The sequence below is a fragment of the Ascaphus truei genome, unplaced genomic scaffold (assembly GCF_040206685.1).
Source record: "Ascaphus truei isolate aAscTru1 unplaced genomic scaffold, aAscTru1.hap1 HAP1_SCAFFOLD_236, whole genome shotgun sequence".
Lineage (NCBI taxonomy): Eukaryota > Metazoa > Chordata > Amphibia > Anura > Ascaphidae > Ascaphus > Ascaphus truei.
Window position 1 is genome coordinate 477,351 of NW_027455280.1, and position 21,734 is coordinate 499,084.

The 21,734-nt window shown below is 46.8% G+C and overlaps 1 protein-coding gene across 1 annotated transcript in view; it reads left to right on the forward strand.

Moving 5' to 3' along the window:
* The window catches only part of LOC142478292 (synapsin-1-like), a 69,543-nt gene extending 47,988 nt beyond the window's left edge, over positions 1–21,555 (forward strand). The window contains 8 exon segments of the mRNA XM_075582452.1: positions 12–74; positions 5,966–6,108; positions 8,569–8,643; positions 12,803–12,905; positions 13,351–13,500; positions 14,286–14,346; positions 15,929–16,553; positions 19,380–21,555. Of these exon segments, the coding sequence (XP_075438567.1) occupies positions 12–74; positions 5,966–6,108; positions 8,569–8,643; positions 12,803–12,905; positions 13,351–13,500; positions 14,286–14,346; positions 15,929–16,553; positions 19,380–19,515 (1,356 nt within the window). The 3' untranslated portion in view covers positions 19,516–21,555.
* Positions 21,556–21,734: the final 179 nt, after the last annotated feature.

Sequence of the window (21,734 nt, forward strand, 5' to 3'; positions counted from 1 at the left end):
CTCTCTTTCAGCTCACCGCGTCCAAATTCCCTGTGGTGATCAAAATGGGACACGCGCATTCTGGAATGGGAAAGGTAAGTCAGCGGGGCAGACATCAGGTAATGTGCATCTCAAAGAAAGTCAGGCACATCGAGGAACACACGGTCAAGTGGCACAACATAGATGTCAGAAGGTCATAGATAGACACAGCAGCAGAGTCGGGAGATGACTCAGGTCAATGGATAGTAAATGGAATATTGCACAACTTGTTCTGCATATTTCCTTTGTGTGTGCCTGTCTGAACTTCTTACCTTTCACGTCTGGTTTGTGCCACATTCTTCCTCTGTATCTATCTGTGTATATATCTGTCTGTCTATCTATCTGTTTATGTATCAATGCATATCTTTATTTATATAGCGCCATCCATGTACATAGCGCTTCACAGCAGTACTTGACATAATAATATAACACATAAAGGGAACAAGTGTTTTAAGACATAAAAGTAACACTAGGAAAAGGAATCCCTGCCATGAAGAGCTTACCATCTAAGTGGTAAGAGGGGGAACTTACAGATACAGGTAGGAGGGTGTTTTGGTAAGTGCATCTGCAATGGGTCAAGGGCAGTCCTATCCCTCCCTCTTTTTCCTTCCTTTGAGGCTCACACTGTCCAGCTTTTTTCTCCTCTCCCTCTCCACGTGGCGGTCATGTATCGCCCATCTACCTCTACTCATCCCCCTTCAGTCTCTCTCACTTTGAATCCTGGCTCTCCTTCTGTCTGTGCTCCGACTCCCCTGTTCTTCTCCTTGGGGACTTCAACTGCCATATTGATGACCCCTCTCTCCCTTGGGTTTCCCGCTTTCTCTCTCAAACCTCTTCTTTTAGCCTTCACCAATGGACTGCAGCCAGCACCCACATCTCCTCTTGTTTTCTCTCTCACTTCTCCCCTTCTCCACCTCCATCTATCCCTTGTTTCTGCAGAAACCTGCGTTCCATTAACCTCCCGACTCTTGACTCCACTTTGTACTCCTCCCTCCCCTCTCTCAGCCCTGCTACAGACTCTGACAACCTGCTCAGGAACTACAACTCTGCACTATCCTCTCTTGATCTACATGCCCCTCTTTTTCTCTCCCGCTCTCTCCCTTCTAATCCCAGACCCTGGCTAAATTGCCACACATGCTGCTTTCCTGCACTCGTTCTTCTGAACGCCTCTGGAGGAATCTCATACTCTCGCAGACTTCTTTCACTATACATTTGTCCTATCCTGTTTCAACTCTGCCCTCTCCCAGGCTAAACAAACCTACACTTCGTCACTAATCACCACTCACAAGTCTAACCCATGCCACTTCTTCTCTGTCTTTGACTGTCTACTCAGACCACCGTGTGCTACCTGTCTTTCTTCATCTATTTCACCTCTGAACTTTGCTGACTATTTCAAGACATAGGTAGATTCCATTTGTCAAGACATCCCCTCTGTATCCTCCTCACATTCTACGCCTCTTTCTAACTCTCCTCCTGCCTTCCCGTGAGGATTCGCCATTCTGCTGCTCCTGCCCCTTTAACCCTCACCCGGCCATTGGAATACCAGGGCACTCAAAAGTGGCAACCTGGTGGCGGTACTCACCCGCGGCGAGCGGTCTCCTCGGTTGTCTGCGGTCCCCGTCCCTCGGTCCCGCCCCCGGCCTGACGTCACCACTACTAGTCGCGGTCGCGTCCCCTGTTCCACCTCTGTGGGTCCCGCCTCTGGTCTCAGCCCCCGCCGTGATGTCACGGTTACACGTTGCGATAGCGCTCCTTGCTCCGCCTCCTTTCCCGCTGGTCCTGCCTCTGGTCTCCGCCCCGTGTTGGCATAGTTCTTGCGGCGCGTGATGACGATGCGTGATCGGGTCGCCTACAGGTAGTGCGGGACGCGCGCGCACCTTCTGACACACTGGCTATTGGCTGTGTAATAGGACACACCTGTGTGGTCCAGCAGCCTATCCTGTGCCATTCCCCTGCTTCCTGGTCGCCTCCCATTGGTGGGAGGTCCTATAAATATCTTCTCAGTGCTCCCAGTCATTGCCGAGCAGAACCTCTGTTTGTGTGACGCTGCACTCACTGCCTTGTTCCTGTTTGCCTGTACCCTGCTGCCTGACCCTGCCTGGATACTACTCTGTGATACTCTCCTGTGCTGACCTTGGCTTTGGATACAACTACTCTACTCTCTCCTGCACTGACCTTGGCTTTGGAACCACGACGACGCTGACCTCTCCTGCACTGACTCTGGCTTGGCTCCACGACTACTCTACGCTCTCCAACCCTGACTCTGGCTAGGGTAATCTGGCCTTTAATAAAGGGGTTATACCCTGCTAGTTACCCCTAATTTGTGTGGGGAGAGAAAGGGTTAATGTATAATGTACTATGTATGTGTATTCCAAAGCACTTTTATTCCCTGTGAATTCAATCCCCAAGTCTAGTTAAGCAGGCAAATGAGGTAAAGTGTTTTGTGATCTATGGGTAAGCACTGTGATGTGATTTGGGAGTCAGGGTTTCCTCCCAGAATTCCTTGCCTGTTTCTGATGGGAATTCAAACCCTAAAAAGAGGCAGGTTGCCCCAACCCCAGAGTTGTAGAGTGTTCGTTGTTCATAGTTGGTGGTTCGTGACTAATCCAGCCAGGGAGATTTGCTAGCCAGGGTTATTCTTGGATACTTCACCCTGTTACTTTACCGTAAGTGTTATTTTTAAGTGTCATTTGTGTTACAGTGTTGTGTTTGCCCAAAAGGGAATAAATCTTCAGTTTATTTTATCATTTTGTCCTGTTCAATCAGTGCCCAGTATATTCGGTGTGAATTAGGTCTGGTCTACTGTGACAGTAGTCCCCTCTTTTTCAAGGGACCAAACGTAATTGGACAATTGACTCAAAAGCTGTTTCATGGACAGGTGTGGGCTATTCCTTCGTTATTTCCTCATTAATTAAGCAGGTAAAAGATCTGAAGTTGATTCCAGGTGTGGCATTCGCATTTGGAAGCTGTTGGTGTGAACCCACAACATGCGGTCAAAGGAGCTCTCAATGCAAGTAAAACAGGGCATCCTTAGGCTGCAAAAAAAAAAGAAAACCCATCAGAGAGATAGATGCAGTAGAGACCATCTGATAGCTCAAGGCAAACACACACTGTAAGCTGTATAAGCTTGTATAGTGAGGTGATTATATGCGGAGCATGTGGAGATAATGCCTGAATGGAGATGCATAAGCGTGAGGGGTTGACTGAGTGCAGACCCGTGTCCAGTGTGTGTATATGGCTGCATGTAACACCTTAAAAAAACGGTATGGAGTTGATTTCTCACAATGAATGCCGTTCCCCTCCTCTCCTGGCATTGCGAAGCATCTAAATAGGTGACCGGCGTCCCTCCATTGCGTGGCCACGATCAAGGTATGCAGTAGGTGGGTAGAAGATTGATGCAACTTTACTCCTTGATAGAGCAATCTTGCTCGAAACGCGTGGGAGGAGGTCTCCTAGTCTTGTCCGTCAGCATATCTGTTTTATGTAGTTTAAATAAAGTTTTGATTTTATTCATTCACCCTGGTGAGTCTGAGTAACACTGGAGCGGCTGTTGCATCGATCTTCTACCCACCTACCATCAGAGAGATAGCAGGAACATTAGGAGCGGCCAAATCAACAGTTTGATATATTCTGAGAAAAGTACGCACTGGTGAGCTCTGCAAGACACAAAAAGTCCTGGACATCCACGGAAGACAACAGTGGTGGATGATCGTAGGATCCTTTCCATGGTAAAGAAAAACCCCTTCACAACTTCCAGCCAAGTGAAGAACACTCTCCAGGAGGTAGGCATATCATTATCCAAAAAATACACAAAAATAGGAGCGCATGGAAAGAGACAAAACCGAAATTAGTACACAAAATCTTTATTTATAAAAAAGACAGAACATATAACACCACATACAGGTAAAGATCACATTGATCTATTGGTCAGGGACATCCACAGAGGATAAGGAACTGCTAAACAGAACCTCCAATACCAATAGATCAATGTGATCTTTACCTGTATGTGGTGTTATATGTTCTGTCTTTTTTACATATAAAGATTTTGTGTACTAATTTCGGTTTTGTCTCTTTCCATGCGCTCCTATTTTTGTGTATTTTTTGTGACTGAGTGTACCCCACTGATCATGGGAGACTGGGAGCAGCAGGGAGGACCCGTTATTAAAAAGAGGAATATCAAGGGACAGCGCGCACATTTTTCTTTCTCAACATATCATTATCCAAGTCTACCATAAAGAGAAGACTTCACGAGAGCAAATACAGAGGGTTCACCACAAGGTGCAAACCACTCATAAGCCTCAAGAATAGAAAGGCCAGATTAGACTTTGCCAAACAATATCTAAAAACGCCAGCCCAGTTCTGGAACAGCATTCTTTGGACAGATGAAACTAAGATCAACCTGTACCAGAATGATGGGAAGAAAAAAGTATGGAGACGACTTGGAACGGCTCATGATCCGAAGCATACCACATCATCTGTAAAACACGGTGGAAGCAGTGTGATGGCATGGGCATGCAGGGCATGCATTACATGGCACTGGGTCATTAGTGTTTATTGATGATGTGACAGAAGACAGAAGCAGCCGGATGAATTCTGAAGTATATAGGGATATATTGTCTGCTCAGATTCAGCGAAGTTGATTGGACGGCGCTTCACTTTACAGATGGACAATGACCCAAAACATACTGCGAAAGCAACCCAGGAGTTTTTTAAGGCAAAGAAGTGGAATATTCTGCAATGGCCGAGTCAATCACTTGATCTCAACCCGATCGAGCATGCATTGCACTTGCTGAAGACAAAACTTAAGGCAGAAAGACCCACGAACAAACAATAACTGAGGACTGCTGCAGTACAGGCCTGGCAAAGCATCACAAAGGAGGAAACCCAGCGTTTGGTGATGTCCATGCGTTCCAGACATCAAGCAGTCATTGCCTGCAAAGGATTCTCGACAAAGTATTACAAATGAACATTTTATTTATGATTGTGTTAAATTGTCCAATTACATTTGAGCCCCTGAAATAAGGAGACTGTGTATGAAAATGGTTGCAATTCCTAAACCTTTCATTCAATATTTTTGTTCAACCCCTTGAATTAAAGCTGAAAGTCTGCACTTCTATTGCATCTCGGTTGTTTCATTTCAAATCCATTGTGGTGGCGTACAGAGCCAAAATAATGAAAATTGTGTCAGTGTCCAATTATTTCCGGACCTAATGTATATATATCATAATGAATATTTAGGCTTTAAATCGTCCAATCTTCACTGTGAAGCACTATTTACATAAATGGCGCTAAATAAATAAAGATATATATACACACATACATGTATACATACTGTACGAGATATATAGTAACTGCCAAACGGAGCTACCCATATGCTTTGTTAAAGAGGTGTGTTTTAAGATGGGTCGTAAAAGTGGAGAGAGGGTACCAGTCGGATATTGAGGGCATTTCAGAGGCGTGGGGCAGGGAGTGAGAAAGGTTTATGGCGGAAGAGGGCTTTAGATACAAAAGGGGCAGACAGAAGACATCTTGAGCAGAACACAAGAGTCAGGCTGGTGTGTAGAGAGAAACTAGGGCTGAGATGTAAGGAGGGGCAGAAGAGTGTATACCTTAAATAGAGGAGAATTTTGTAAGTAATACAGGATTTGATAGCAAGCCAGAAGAAGGATTTCAGCACGAGAGAAGCTGAGACAGACTTGGGAGAGTAAAGTGATTTTAGCAGCAGCATGTATTTGTCTATCTGTCTATCTATCTATCTATCTATCTATCTATCTATCTATCTATCTATCTATCTATCTATCTATCTATCTATCTATCTATGCATGTTTGTCTATCTATCCATCTATCTGTGCATCTATCCGTGTATCCATCTATTCTCTGTCCCATTCCCTATTTGCTGTATCCATACTGTCTCTTCTCTCCGTTCCTTCCCTTATTTCCCCCTCAGGTGAAGGTAGACAATCAGTATGATTTTCAAGACATAGCCAGTGTTGTTGCCCTAACAAAGACTTATGCAACATCCGAGCCTTTTATAGATGCTAAGTATGATGTCCGTATCCAAAAAATCGGGAACAACTACAAAGCTTATATGTGAGTAACCACAAGATTTATTTTATCTACCAGGGTATAGAGCATTTCCTGTAATTATAGCAACGTCTATTAAAAATAGCTCCTTACAGCCTCAACTTGCAACTTTTCACGGGTGTAATTCCTTTCATCTGAACACTCGCCTTGTAAGAGCAACTAATCTCAAACACAACTTGACTCCTCTTTTGGAAAGGAATTGTGCCTGTTATGAGACGAGCCCCCATACGGTGTTCTGAGGCTGGTTTTACCCTCACAATGTCATGAGACGAGCCCCGTACAGGGGGTTCTGAGGCTGGTTTTACCCTCACAATGTCATGAGACGAGCCCCGTACAGGGGGTTCTGAGGCTGGTTTTACCCTCACAATGTCATGAGACGAGCCCCGTACAGGGGGTTCTGAGGCTGGTTTTACCCTCACAATGTTATGAGACGAGCCCCGTACAGGGGGTTCTGAGGGTGGTTTTATAATCACAACGTTATGAGACGAGCCCCGTACAGGGGGTTCTGAGGCTGGTTTTACCCTCACAATGTCATGAGACGAGCCCCGTACAGGGGGTTCTGAGGCTGGTTTTACCCTCACAATGTCATGAGACGAGCCCCGTACAGGGGGTTCTGAGGCTGGTTTTACCCTCACAATGTCATGAGACGAGCCCCGTACAGGGGGTTCTGAGGCTGGTTTTACCCTCACAATGTTATGAGACGAGCCCCGTACAGGGGGTTCTGAGGGTGGTTTTATAATCACAACGTTATGAGACGAGCCCCGTATAGGGGGTTCTGAGGCTGGTTTTACCCTCACAATGTTATGAGACGAGCCCCGTACAGGGGGTTCTGAGGCTGGTTTTACCCTCACAATGTTATGAGACGAGCCCCGTACAGGGGGTTCTGAGGCTGGTTTTACCCTCACAATGTCATGAGACGAGCCCCGTACAGGGGGTTCTGAGGCTGGTTTTAGAATCACAATGTTATGAGACGAGCCCCCGTACAGGGGGTTCTGAGGCTGGTTTTAGAATCACAATGTTATGAGACGAGCCCCGTACAGGGGGTTCTGAGGCTGGTTTTACCCTCACAATGTTATGAGACGAGCCCCGTACAGGGGGTTCTGAGGCTGGTTTTACCCTCACAATGTTATGAGACGAGCCCCCGTACAGGGGGTTCTGAGGCTGGTTTTAGAATCACAATGTTGGGGCTAGCCACTTTGCTCTTTTTCTTTTCAGCTATCTGTCCCACTATTTCATTCTCTCACCCTAGCCCTGGTTGTCTGACTGTAGCTATCTCTGTTTCTTTTTCTTGCTTTGCTCTCTCTTTCAGGCCCTTTATAGCTCTCAAAGGCCCTCTATTTTTTTGCTCCCTTAAACTCTCATTCCCTTTTTCTCTAACTCTCTTTTTTCCTCATTGTTTTTCTCTCGCTGCCCTGCTGGTTTTTCAAGTTTAATAGAATGTAATTTGAGCCTCTCCCTTTCCTTTCCCATGACATCACATACAAGTTTTAGATGCTGGAAACACCTTAGATCCATCTCCCCAACTTTGTCAACAGTTTGGGACTACTTTTGTACTATTCCCCTGGGAGCACAGATTGGTACTGGAGTACTGGACCTTACCTCAATGCTGGAGGCTGCTGGGGACAATTCCCTGTTAGAACTCACAGCTGTTCTCAAATAATAAACCTCTCACACTTTCAAACGGGGTGTCATATTTGTCTGTCTTACAATTTAAATAATTACTAAAGGTAGTATAAGTGTAGGGGCTCCACCTCTTTATACAGCGTAATTATGGGATTCCTGTTTCCAAGAGTTTACGGTCAGTGGTGCGTCGGGTAAATGCCTTTCTTACAATGCACACGTTCACCATTCTAATAGCAGTGTTGGTTCTGCAGAGGTGCAGATTAGGGGCAGGTTGTGATACCTTTTTAATACGACAGCTTTTGATAGATGAAATTATACAGAGCTTTTGAGACCTCATAGGTCTCTTCACAGAGAAGAGAGGAAGTACACTTGAACTGTACAGAAGAAGAGACGTGATGTCTTAAATGCACAATATACTATCTATGAAGAACCCTCATATCAATCCATTAAAGGGTAAAGCAGACCAGGTATGATTGATGTAAAAAATAATGAATTATTGCTTCTGAGGTAGGATGTGATGATGAGAGTGTGCAAGCCGGTGTATCCTGACAGTCAGGACAGTGGGCCTTGGTATTATAAGGGGCCAGTGTAGGTACGATGTGAAATTATAGGAGCTCAATCCAAAATGTTACATTTCCTATTGAGAAAAAGGTGATAGAGATGCCTTTGAATATTCCCATTATATATACACTAAATGGTGCTCTAATGTAGATCATATGGTACTTGACTGTATTTTACAGACATTTAACAGGTGACATTACAATACTATGAGGCTTAATGTCAGAATTTAATAAAACCTGCATCCTGTCTTCTTCCTCCAACTCTGCATTTTCCAACACTCAGGAGAACGTCAATCTCTGGCAACTGGAAGACCAACACAGGGTCAGCCATGTTGGAACAGATTGCTGTGTCAGAGAGGTGAGTACACCTTGTATGTACGCATGTGCTTGTACCTGGTATGTTTGATTGGAACCCCTCTTTTAAATTAAGCCCATCTGCAATTAATCTGTATTTAACATCTACTTGGACAACACCCTGTTTAGTAAAACCATCTGTTTTAATGTCCCTCACATGTGCTAATTAAGTTGCCTGGGCTGTACTTAATTCTGGTGACATTTTTGAGCTATAAAACCAGTTAACATAGCAGCCTATGCTGTCTGCAGCCTTTGTCGTAGCCATTTTAAGTAGCAAGCAAACTGTAGTTTAAAAGGGAGTTCAAAAGGAGTGAACAAGTGGACAACACCTATTGGCCCTGATTCCTGCATTTAAACTACGCTGGAAAGGAATCCAGAGAACAGCCGGGGTAGATAGGGCACAGCCAACAGGATCCAACTTCTAGCTTCAAGAAGAGGAAAAATATCCAGGCAACTCCAAACTTAGATGAATTGATCAAATTTATTGCAGGCTGGTAAACAATAAATGGAGTACATGAACGCACCTACGCGTTTCATGCAACAGCACTTTATCAATCTTGATTAACTATTGCATAAAATGCGTTCATGTAGTCCATTTTATTGTTTACCAGCCTGCAATAAATTTGATCAATTCATCTAAGTTTGGAGTTGCCTGGATATTTTTCCTCTTCTTGAAGCTAGAAGTTGGATCCCGCTGGCTGTGCCCTATCTACCCCGGCTGTTCTCTGGATTCCTCACCTGCATGGACTGCACGCCGCAGATATCTGGATTGTGCCTGGGAGTATACAGGTAAAGGGCTGCAATGCCTTATTATAATTCCTGTATACACTGAACATTACTTTATGCACTCATACTGGTTGGGTGTTTATTAATGTGTCAATCTATGTGGTTGTCACGTGGACACATATCCCTCCCAGTCCCATTGAATTTCTACTTTGTGGATACTCCATTTCTATCTGGACACTTACGCTGTATATACCTTGCAAACGGAACCGTGTCTGACTATTGAGCACCACACTCACTCTTATTTTACGCTGGAAAGGAGTATATCATCTATCCCAGACTGCACATCTCAGAACTTAACTATAGTTTTGATGCTGCCTCTACTATTTATATTTGTTATGGCCTCACTTCTTCTCAAATTAAGCACTTCCTTCCACCAGCCTCATTATGTCTCTCTCTATTCATATATCTCCATCTCTCCTTCCTTCACCACTTCTCAGTTCACGTGAACTAATTTCTTACCTGCGCCCTCTGACACCACACAGCTATATCCCCTGCACTAAAACACCCCTACAAATCATCCTCACACATTCTCTATCCATGCTTCTCCTCCTTGCTTCTGGGGACAACTCTCCCAATCCTGGTCCCTGCTTTATTTCTACATGCTCTCGTCCTCGCCTGCCAAATGCAACTTCTACTCCTTCTGGTGTCAACCCCTCCAACCTTATACCCATCCCCTGTCACCCTCCCTCCTCTCTCCCTCTCTCCTGTGCCCTTCCTCTCTGTGCATGACTTCTTTCTCTCTCACTCTCTGCTCCTATTTGCTATAACTGAGACCTGGCTCACTCAGTCTGACTCTGCTCTGGATGCCGCCCTCTCTTATGGTGGCCTCTCTCTCTCCCACTCTCCGTGCCCTGATGGCAGGGGTGGAGGCGTGGGGCTCCTGCTCTCCTCTCTGTGCCGTTACCGAACCCTTCCTATTCCTCCCTCTCTTGCTTTTCCCTCCTTTGAGGCTCACACTGTTCAGATCTTCTCTCCTCTTCCTGTCCATGTGGCGGTCATCTATCGCCCACCTACCTCTACTCATCTCCTTTTTGCCTTTATCTCTTTCTTTCTCTCCTCAGACCCCCCTGTTCTTCTCCTTGGGGACTTCAACTGCCACATTGATGACCCCTCTCTCCCTTGGGCTGCCCGCTTTCTCTCTAACCTCTTCTTTTGGCCTTCAACAGTGGACTGCAGCCAGCACCCACAAGGATGGCCACTATCTAGACCTGGTTTTCACTAAAAAACTTTTCTCTCTCTGATCTCTCCATTTCCCCCTTTCCTCTCTCTGACCATCACCTCATATCATTTTCTCTCTCTCGCTTTTCTTCTCCACCTCCGTCTACCCCTCGTTTCTGCAGAAACCTGCGCTCTATTAACCTACCAGCCTTTGATTCCTCTTTACGCTCCTCCCTCTCCTCTCTCAGTTCTGCTACAGACCCTGACAACCTGGTCAGGAACTACAACTCTGTCTTGTCCTCGTCTCTTGATCTACATGCCCGCTTTCTCTCTGTCGCCCTCGCCCTCCTAACCCCAGACCCTGGCTAAATTCCCACACGCGCATGCTGCGTTCTGTAAAAGCTGTAAAAATGTTACAACAAAAATTCAGTTATCAAATGACCTAATCACATCTCTTGGGTTTAAATATCACCTCTATGCTGACGACACACAAATTTACTTTTCAACCCCTGATCTTTCACCTGCTGTACAGACCAAAATTTCTGAATGTCTCTGCTATATCATCCTGGATGGCCCTCTGCCGACTGAAACTTAACATGGCAAAAACAGAGCTCCTTATACTTCCTCCTAAACCTGGCCCTACTACCTCCGTCCACATTACTATTGGAAGCACCATCATTCACCCAGTAGCCCAAACACGTGCCTAGGGATCACACTTTACTCCTCTCTCACATTCTCCTCTCACATTCAAAACATATCTAAAACCTGTCGCTTTTTCCTCAGCAATATAACTAAGATACGCCCTTTCCTCTGTTACTCGACTACTAAAATGTTGACTCAGGCCCTCATTCTCTCCCGTCTCGATTACTATAATCTCCTGCTGTCCGGCCTTCCTGCCTCTCACCTGTCTCCCCTACAATCTATCCTAAACGCTGCTGCTAGAATCACTCTTCTCTTTCCTAAATCTGTCTCAGCGTCTCCCCTGCTGAAATCACTCTCCTGACTTCCTATCAAATCACGCATCTCGCACTCAATTCTCCTCCTCACTTTTAAAGCTTTACACTCTTCTGCTCCTCCTTACATCTCAGCCCTAATTTCTCGCTATGCACCATCCCGACTCTTGTGTTCTGCTCAAGGATGTCTTCTCTCTACCCCCTTTGCATCTAAAGCCCTCTCCCGCCTTAAACCTTTTTCACTGCCTGCCCCACACCTCTGGAATGCCCTTCCCCTCAATATCCGACTAGCACCCTCTCTATCCAACTTTAAGAACCACCTTAAGACACACTTGCTTAAAGAAGCATACGAATAGCACTGTGGCTAATACTATACACAATACATAAAGCTTGGCCACCTGTAGACGCACTTACCAGAATTCCCTCAATTCGAATACGTTCTCCTTCCCAATTAGATTGTAAGCACTTTGGAGCAGGGACTCCTCTTCCACAATGTTACTTTTATGTCTGAAGCACTTATTCCCATGATCTGTTATTTGTAGTTATTTGTTATTTATATGATTGCCACGTGTATTACTGCTGTGAAGCGCTATGTACAGTACATTAATGGTGCTATATAAATAAAGACATACATACATGTGCTGTGACCACATTACTTGGCCCCTGTGCTGAGGCACTAACATCACACAGGTTATATCCACAGTGGGTCAATTAAAAGTACTCTGGGTGTTCATCTTAATGTGAAACAATGCCCATAATTTCTTTTACACTATTACATTCCTAATTCAGGATAAATTAGGCGATAAACGGCTACGGGTGACAATTTAGTGTTGAACTTCCTATGTTTGAACAAACAATTCCACCTGTGATTAGCTGTGCAGCTAATTAAAGTGATATTGCACCAGCTATAATAGGCTGTCTTGGGTAGATGACTTAACTTAGGACACTTCCTTCTCTCTGCGTTGTAAAGACAAAGCTTTCTGCCACATTCACTATTGGAACATCCTACAGGCCTGTACATTTATAATTATACGTGTGTCGTAAATAATTGATAAAATATTGAAGCTGTTTTATTGCAAACATGAAACCTGCACATACCCTGTATTTAATTATCCAACAGTGACTCATTAGCATCTTGTTTTTTCTGTAGTGCTTCTTAGTTTAGTTTAATTGAGGTGGGGTATGTGGATTAGGCAGTTTTATATATAGTAAAGGTAACCGCTTGTGGCAGAAGTTTTTAGTCTAAAATGAATGAATCTCTTTCAGATATAAGATGTGGGTTGATGCTTGCGCTGAAATATTTGGCGGCCTGGACATATGTGCTGTAGAAGCACTGCATGGAAAAGATGGAAAAGACCACATTATTGAGGTGAGAGATGCAGCAGGACACGATTAAGGGTCCGCGGCAGCGCGCTATGTGGAGAGGAAGTCAGTAGGGGGTTTCGCGGGTAATCAGTGCTGTGTGTGTGTGTTATGGGCAATCCGTGTTGGAATAGCAGAATTGAGGTACAATTGCAGAGCTGTGTGATGTGCCATATTCTAGTTTCGTTTTTAAGTATGAACTGTCTCACTTGCCCTTTTTTCTGTATCTTCACCTTGTGCCCGTGTACTTCTTATCGTCTTCCTAAATATTGATTTAGTTATAGCCCCTCTGTTTTGCTTTTAGCCCCCACTCTTACTAGCTTTGTATTTATTTGTTCTCATCTTCTCAACCCTTTGTCTCCCCTTCTTGTGAGCTGCTCCATCCTCTCTATTTATATCCCTCCTCCCCCACTTTCTCTGTCTCACCCTTAGCCTCTGTCTGCACCCTTTAGGTGGTGGGGTCCTCTATGCCTTTGATTGGGGACCAGCAAGAGGAGGATAGGCAACTCATAGCAGATCTAGTTGTGACTAAGATGTCTCAGACCATGCAGTGCAGCTCCGCTTGCTCTCCGAGTCGCTCCATCCATGGACAGCAGCCACAGGTATAATGAGAACTCAGCAGTACTGGGTCGCACGAGAAGCCCTTTCTTTACTGTTCTGTCTGTTTGTTATTGTCTGTCTCTGCCCCGCTGCCTGCGAGTCCCCTGGTCTGCAGTGAGGTGCAGGGGGAAAGAAAGGAGGGGGCGTGACGGGGGTGCGTCCGTGACGTCACCCGGCAGGTTCGCCCGCATTGGCTGAACCGCCTGGGTCGTGGCCTAGCGCTCTGTCGCAACTCCTGATCTCAATTTTCTTGAGAGCAGGAGATTGTCGGCGCAGCGCGGCGCACCCCCCCTCGCAGCGGGCCCGGCCCCATTGTGAGGTGGCTCTTGTCCCTGCAGCGTCCGACCTGGCGTTAGACTGCGTCCAGGGTGGAGCGAACCGCTCGCGCTCAATGCGATTTAGATTGGTGACTCTGGATGCACACGTCCAATGTGCGGTTGCATGTGCAGGTGTGCTTGCCTCTTACCGCGCCCCGCTACAGGCCCCCCGCCCCGCAACAGGCCCCCCCCCCCCCCGCACGCGCAGCTAGCTGACCAGGAACCGCCCGGCCAAGCAGAGCGCAGGATGTCACGCCGCTCGATCGCCAGCGTGCGCGCTCCCAGCCTGGCCGCAGCCTAAGGCCGCGCTTATAGTGCCGGTGACGCTGACGTCACGCTGCGGTCGCTGGAAAAATCAAATTGAAGTGACTTTCAGCGATCGTGACCAAGCCGTTGCGCTGCTCCTACAACAAGCGCACGTGACGGCGTCAATACATGTAAGCGCGGCATAACTCTGTTTTTTGTTTCAGACTCAGGCTGTTCACTCTCGATCTGCATCTCCTGCTCAGCAGCAGAGACCCTCTCCTCAAGGTAACGCTGACCTTGTCAGTACGGACTTCTAATTCCGATTCTCTTACCTATTGTATCCCTCCCAAGGAAAATCTTAATATATAAAATCGAAAGGTTGGTACTAGCTGCGGTGAATCTGATTGGTCCTCAGCCTCTGGCCAATCAGATTGGTGGGTCTGACGTCACCCAACTGCCACTCTCTTCCCCCTCGGCCACACACACACACACACACAGACACACACACACTCTCTGTCCTCTCCCCCCCATCACACTCACCTCCCTCCCCGGCGCTCACTCCCCACCCTCCCCGGCGCTCACTCCCCTCCCTCCCTGGCGCTCACTCCCCTCCCTCTCCGGCGCTCACTTCCCTCTCTCCCCGGTGCTCACTTCCCTCCCTACCCGGCGCTCACTTCCCTCCCTCCCCGGCGCTCACTTCCCTCCCTACCCGGCGCTCACTTCCCTCCCTACCCGGCGCTCACTTCCCTCCCTTTCCGGCGCTCACTTCCCTCCCTCCCCGGCGGGGGGACAGGCAGTGGGCAGGCAGCCTGCAGCTGCCTCGCCGCGCCGAGTGCCTAAGATGGCGGCGCCCGGAAGGACCCCCTTCCTCCCTCGCGGCGCCTAGTGCCTAAGATGGCGGCGCCCGGAAGGAGAGGTGACATATCTGTCTGTGTGTGTGTGTGTCACTGTGTGTGTGTGTGTGTGTGTCACTGGGTGTGTGTGGGACTATGTGTGTGTGTGTCACTGTGTGTGTCACTGTGTGTGTGTGTGTGTGTGTGTGCGTGTGTGGGACACGCTGTGTGTGTGTCAGACACTGTAGGGTGGGGACCGGAGCTGCGCATGGGGGGGGGGGAGAGGAGCCGAGAGAGAGGGGGGAGCGGAGAAACATACAGGGGGAGTGGAGAGGAGAGACCCGGAATATTTTAAGCAACCCCCCCTCCTGTCCACTGTCCCCCCCTCCTGTCCACTGTCCCCCCCCTCTTGTCCACTGTCCACCCCCCCCCCCTCCTACCGGGAAATTTAACTCACGGGCAACGCCGGGTCTCTCAGCTAGTGTTATATAAAACTCTTGTAACTTTTTGTGTGTGGTATCTTACGTTTACATTGTTTTATGTGGCTGTAGGCGAGACAATAAGAGATTTGATAACGGTTAATTTTATTAAATAATGTTTATAACACTAAATGAAAGCTGATACAAAGGGGCCGAGAAGGAGGAATTTTATTATTATTGTTTATCGTGCTGAAGCAGAGCAAACAGGAAGCGAAGAGTACAATGAATGCTCCTTTACATTACAAATATATTTATGCTCTGATATTTAGGGTTTGGCTTTCTAGATTAAATTAAACATCTTGTGAATTATGAAACATACAGAGAGTATACCTCCCTGAGCGATACTGCCAAGTTATTGCAGATCAGCACCAGTTCAGCCCACACAGCGGGGCGGGCAGGTATAGGAAAACACAGACCTAAGCTAATGTTTATAATACGACTAATTATACATTAATAGGTTCATTATATGTTAATCATATATTATCCGGTTTGTAGCTTGTTTGTATGTTAATTGGGTTTTTGCATGTGAGTCTGACTTTTCTCTGCTTCTCTTAGGGGGGCCACAGACGACTCAGGTACCCCAGCGCCAGGGCCCCCCCTCCCAGCAGCGGCCTCCTCCTCAAGGACAACAGCTTCAGGGTTTATGTCCTCAGCCATCATCACACCTACCAAATATCCCTAGCCCAGGTGCTCAGCAACGTCAAATGGTTCCTCTGCAGCAACCGCAGCAGCCACCACAGATCCGGCCCCAGCAACCACCCCCCCGCCAGCCTCAGTCCCCCCAAAGGCAGCCAAGTCCCCAGGGTGCGCAATCACCCCAGCGCCAACAGCAGGTTCCTCCTTTGCCAACAGGCCCAAAGCCCATGGGCATCCAACCCTCTCAACCTCGGCCAAGTGGCCCTCAAAGGCAGCCGGTCCCTGCAGGACCCCAACAAAAGCCTCCTCCCCCTGCTCAGCAACAGCATGGCATCCGGCAGCCTGGACAACAACTGCCCCCCCAGCAACGTCAGTCAGTTCCTGGGGTTCCCCAACAGCAGCAGCCACAACGACCAATGACCCAGCAGCCCAGGCCTAGTCCCCAAGGACCTGGGCAGGGTTCCTCACGTCTTGGAGGGCCTCAAAAGCCTCAGCTGTCTCAGAAGCCTGGTTCCGAGCTGCCCCCACCCCAGCCACAGCTGAAGTAAGAGCCTTCGAGGTTCAGGGTGGGGCACATAGGTTGCGTCCCCTTACTGCATTTTGTATAGGTGAGATAGAGGCAGGGTTTTTGGAAAGTCATAAAGAGCCGGAGTCCTCAGTTTACTTAACTTTTATTGCTTATCCTTTCTTTTTCTCTTTCTGCCCAGACCATGTGGGGTCTTACTTGATGATAGCTTTCTGCATGTTGTGACATTGAGCACTCAAAGTATAGTTGCTAGATGAATCATTACAATGTATATTTATGTGTGTGTATTGACGGCGGGACGTTTTACTGCTGACAGTCTGTGCAGCTTTTTAAGAAATTAGAATGACAAAAGTACAGTTTGTTCCTTGTATTGAACACACGTCTCCTGGATTTCAGACTTCAAACCCTGCACACCATCATGGTTACAAGCATGAGAATGTACTGTATAATCCATCCTTCACTGGAGACATATAGGAGCTCATTCACTAAACTTCAACAAGTGGCATATAGCACTATAAATGCCCTTAAAGTGCAATATTGCCTGTGTTGCTATTCACAAAGCTCCGATAACAGTGCAATATCACACTGAAACAGCTTTTTATAGTACTTTAACACTCTGGCAAAAAAAAAGCTGTGCGGCAAGCAAAAAAATGCCCAAAATTGCATTTTTTTTTGCCAGAAACTGCTAATCACTAAGCAGTGATAAGCATATCATACTTTAAAAACTTGCAATATTTTGGCGCCAGCTAAAGTCTGGCGCTAAAGAAATTGCAAGATGCATAAAAGCAGTTTCTTTTAGTTTTATGGCACAGGATTGATACCGGAGGCTGGCGGGGACACCCGGAGACCCGTGGGGACCCCCTGAGATCCGTGGGATCTCCACAGGTCCCCGGGTGTTCCCGCAGCACCAGGGGTCCCGCCGGCCTCCGGTATAAAGCCCGTGCACTAAAAATAAAATTACCGCCAGTTTCATTTTTTTATATTAGTGTGCAACCGCAGCTGAGCTGAAGCGCATCGGTTTCAGCCTCGGGACCCCCTACTTCCTGAGATACAGGCCCTGGTACGGGGTGCTGAAGCGCATCGGTTTCAGCCTCGGGACCCCCTACTTCCTGAGATACAGGCCCTGGTACGGGGTGCTGAAGCGCATCGGTTTCAGCCTCGGGACCCCCTACTTCCTGAGATACAGGCCCTGGTACGGGGTGCTGAAGCGCATCGGTTTCAGCCTCGGGACCCCCTACTTCCTGAGATACAGGCCCTGGTACGGGGTGCTGAAGCGCATCGGTTTCAGCCTCGGGACCCCCTACTTCCTGAGATACAGGCCCTGGTACGGGGTGCTGAAGCGCATCGGTTTCAGCCTCGGGACCCCCTACTTCCTGAGATACAGGCCCTGGTACGGGGTGCCGGTATCTCCTGCAGGATTTAAATCCCCCGGTCACGTGGGCCGTGATGTGGATGATCTAAAAATGGCGGGGATACCGGCACCCCATAATGGGGCCTGTATCCCGGGAAGCAGGGGGTGTCCCAAAACTGAAATCAATGCGGTTCAGGTCAGGAGACCCACTGCTCCCGTACACTATTAGTAAAATGACTATTTAAACTGCACGATCGCCTGTAAGACCCCAGTCAGTACTGTGGCACGCGCGCCCGGCGGGGGGGGAGGGGTGCGGCGCGTGCACAGCGCTAACCGCGATCTGCGGTCTTCCAGGGAGAGAGGGAGATTGCGACGGGAGGGGGCGTGGTGGGGTATTTTCGGGGGCGTGGCATGACCTCACACGGCTGGTTTGCCCTCATTGGGGGAACTGCTGGCGGGGGCGTGGCCTAAAGTTCTAAACTCAATTTCATGAGTTTAAAAAACCTGCCAGTACAGCGCGGCTGCACCATCAGCGGCAAGCTGCGCACTGGGCCCAGCCCCACTGAGGGGCGGCGCTTATACGCACAGCAGCACGCCAAGGTGTGCGCTAGTGACTGGGACCGCAGCCTAAGAGCCGGGCATGGAGACGCAGTGTCTCTTCCAGGCTGCAGGTTAAACAAACACTTTCAGTGTGATAGGATTTAAAATAAAAAAAAAACAAGCAGTGAGATCTTGCGTTTTTTGACCGCACTTTAAAAAAAAATGGTGTTTTTTCTTAGTGAATACGGTTTTGACTCATGTTTTAGTGTGAGGTAAAACAATGCACTGATTTTATCGAGGTTTAGTGAATAAGCCCCATTGAGCTCAGGGTGTTTTAGTGCATGTCAGCCTTGTGAATGCTAAAAGCTTCATTATGCACGACTTTAACTGCAGTCTTTTCTTTTCCTCTTTCTTCAACTTACTCCACTCTTTATCAATCTTCCTTTTACAACCATCTTCCTTTATTTCTAACTTTGTACATCTTTCTCCTCTACCCTTTTTTATTTATTTTTATTCACTTTTACCCATATTTCCCCCACACCGTTTCTGTCCTCTCTTTTATTATCCCTTCATTTGGGCATTTCCATGTCTCTTCCCCTCTTGGACTTTTCTTTATCATTAATCTTTTTTCCTCCATATTCTCTCACCTTTTACAAAAACTTTGCTGCTATTATTTTCTCTCTGATTATCCGTCTTTTCAAACCCAATGATCGTATATTTCTGTACTGTTTTCTTTATTCGTGATTTTCTTTGCATCCTTCTCATCCATAACTCTTCTATTACCGGTTTCTGATTACTCCATCTTTCTCTACACAACCATCTCAATTTATATTACATCCTCATTCCCCCTTACAATAATGTCTGCCTGTCTTTTCTACTTCTATGTCCAACCCTCTCATTTCTCTCCATTTTGTAACCTGCCCCTTCCATTACCTCTCATTATTCTCCTCCAGTAAGTCCCAGTCCCTCACCAACTCCTTCACCCTTGCAGACTCATCAGCTCCACGCTCCAGTCTCAGCCATGAGGAAGTGAAAGCTGAGACTATACGCAACCTGAGGAAATCCTTCGCAAGTCTCTTCTCGGACTGAAGAAGGGACCTTCCCAAATCACTTATCCCCCTGACCACACCATAGCTCTTCCATCAAACACTGCGGCTTTGTTAAAACTCTGTATAATTTGTTACCTGCTCCCTATATGCACGGCTTATTCTACTCCCGAGAGTGCAAGTCGAGAGGAGAGAGCATGGCGAGAAGAATAAAGACCAGATGGGAGGAAGGGAGAACTTGAGAATAAATAGATGAGGAAATATGCAATAATCAAAAGGGTAGCTGACAGGAAGACAGCCAGCACTGCTGTCCCGGCCTGATGGGATTAGGGACTCGGCCCCCTGCCAGCATGTCAGGAGCCAGAGTCCCCCTGAGATACAGGAAGTACAAAGAGGAAATCCCTTCCTCTACAGGGTCACAGCCAGTGGATGGGACCTCAATGAGAGCAGCGTGGGGCTGAAATAGGCCGTGATTATACTTGAAATTGCGCGCGACGCCGCACAGTTTCAAAACAATCAAATGCAATGAAAGCGCACATACCAATCGTGACGGCAGCGCCGCTACGTTCTGCAAAGCTTCTGTCTCATGAAGAGATTTGAGATTTTGTTTTTCACAAGCGACGGCCGCATCACGTGATTGGCACGGCCAATCGCAGTGCATCCTAAACAAACCAGGAAGTGATGAACTGGTCATTTCTCTGCAGTAGTGCTACAAATCGCTTCTGCATGTGCACGTGTAGCGCCACTACATCGCTACGATGACATCATCGGATCACTCTGCATGTGCACATGTAGCGCCACTACATCGCTACGATGACATCACCGGATCGCTCTGCATGTGCACATGTAGCGCCACTACATCGCTACGATGACATCACCGGATCGCTCTGCATGTGCACATGTAGCGCCGCTACATCGCTACGATGACATCACCGGATCGCTCTGCATGTGCACGTGTAGCGCCACTACATCGCTACGATGACATCACCGGATCGCTCTGCATGTGCACGTGTAGCGCCGCTACATCGCTACGATGACATCACCGGATCGCTCTGCAGTTTCTGGTATTATTAAGGCAGAGTGGGCAGAGAAGGGTGAGAGTGAGGGCTATGTCGCCGAGAAATGTAGACAGAAAAGGGGGGAAGAGAAATACAGAAGGGAAAACATGCTGTAGAGAGAGAGGAGAGACATCCTGGGGGGAGAGAAGAGAGAAAGGCATTCTTGGGGGAGGGGAAGAAGAAACGAGCAGGTTAAAGAGAATTACATGAAGGGGAAGAGAGTCGAGGGGGAGAAAAGAAAAAGACATTGAAGACGATATGTATATATATATATATATATATATATATATATATATATATATATATATATATATTTACACCCTGCGTTTAAACCTGTAATAGTAAATCAGTGACAAACAATATTCAAAATAGTTAACTCTGTATCTTCCTGTATTCTCTCAAACACCTCCTCATTTTACAGTTATCTCTTCCTCCCAGGGTGAAGAAATCCCTCTCACTGCATCTGTCCCCTAGCTTTGTCCGTTTTCCCATTCTATATTAGTGTGGTGTAGCTGTGCTCCTTATTGTAAATATATTCTGCTTGTGGTCTTGCTTCAGTCCTTCCTCCCGTCACAGTGCTCCAAGTCCTCAGATAATTCTTTACCGATAGAATTACATTTCACATATCTGGAGCAGCAACTTTACATATTTGTTTTCCTTGCATCTTATACCATTGTAACGTCCTCCTAATACTTTTATATTGCATTGTCTGATTCATTCCCTGTGTGTAATATTGTGTGCCAGTAAAATTGTCGTACGGTGTGTAACCTAAGCTTGCTTTATGGTAAATATTGTGACAGGATTGTTAGTGGGTGTGGTGTTATTTTAAAGTAGTAAAATAATGTTTTAAGTATTTAAAACTAGTGTATTATATATTAATATATTAAAGAATTTACTCCACCACTTAACCAGAGCAGGTGGAGAAAGGTGTGTGCATCTGTTTTGTGTGTAACCACGTTTGTGTGAAAATGTGAACTTCCTGGGACAAAAAATGTGATTTGTCCGAAGAAATAAAAATGGTGACAGTAAAATTTGCGTTTTCTGGTGTTTATTCAAATAATTGAGGGTAAATGCACCAAATAAAGAGGTAATGTAAACGTACCTGTATTTATGTCACTGCAAGAATGTGAGTACAAAGCAAACACATGAAATTCTGGGAATTATATTATTCCAATATCAAATTTTCAATAAATCGGGCAGACCA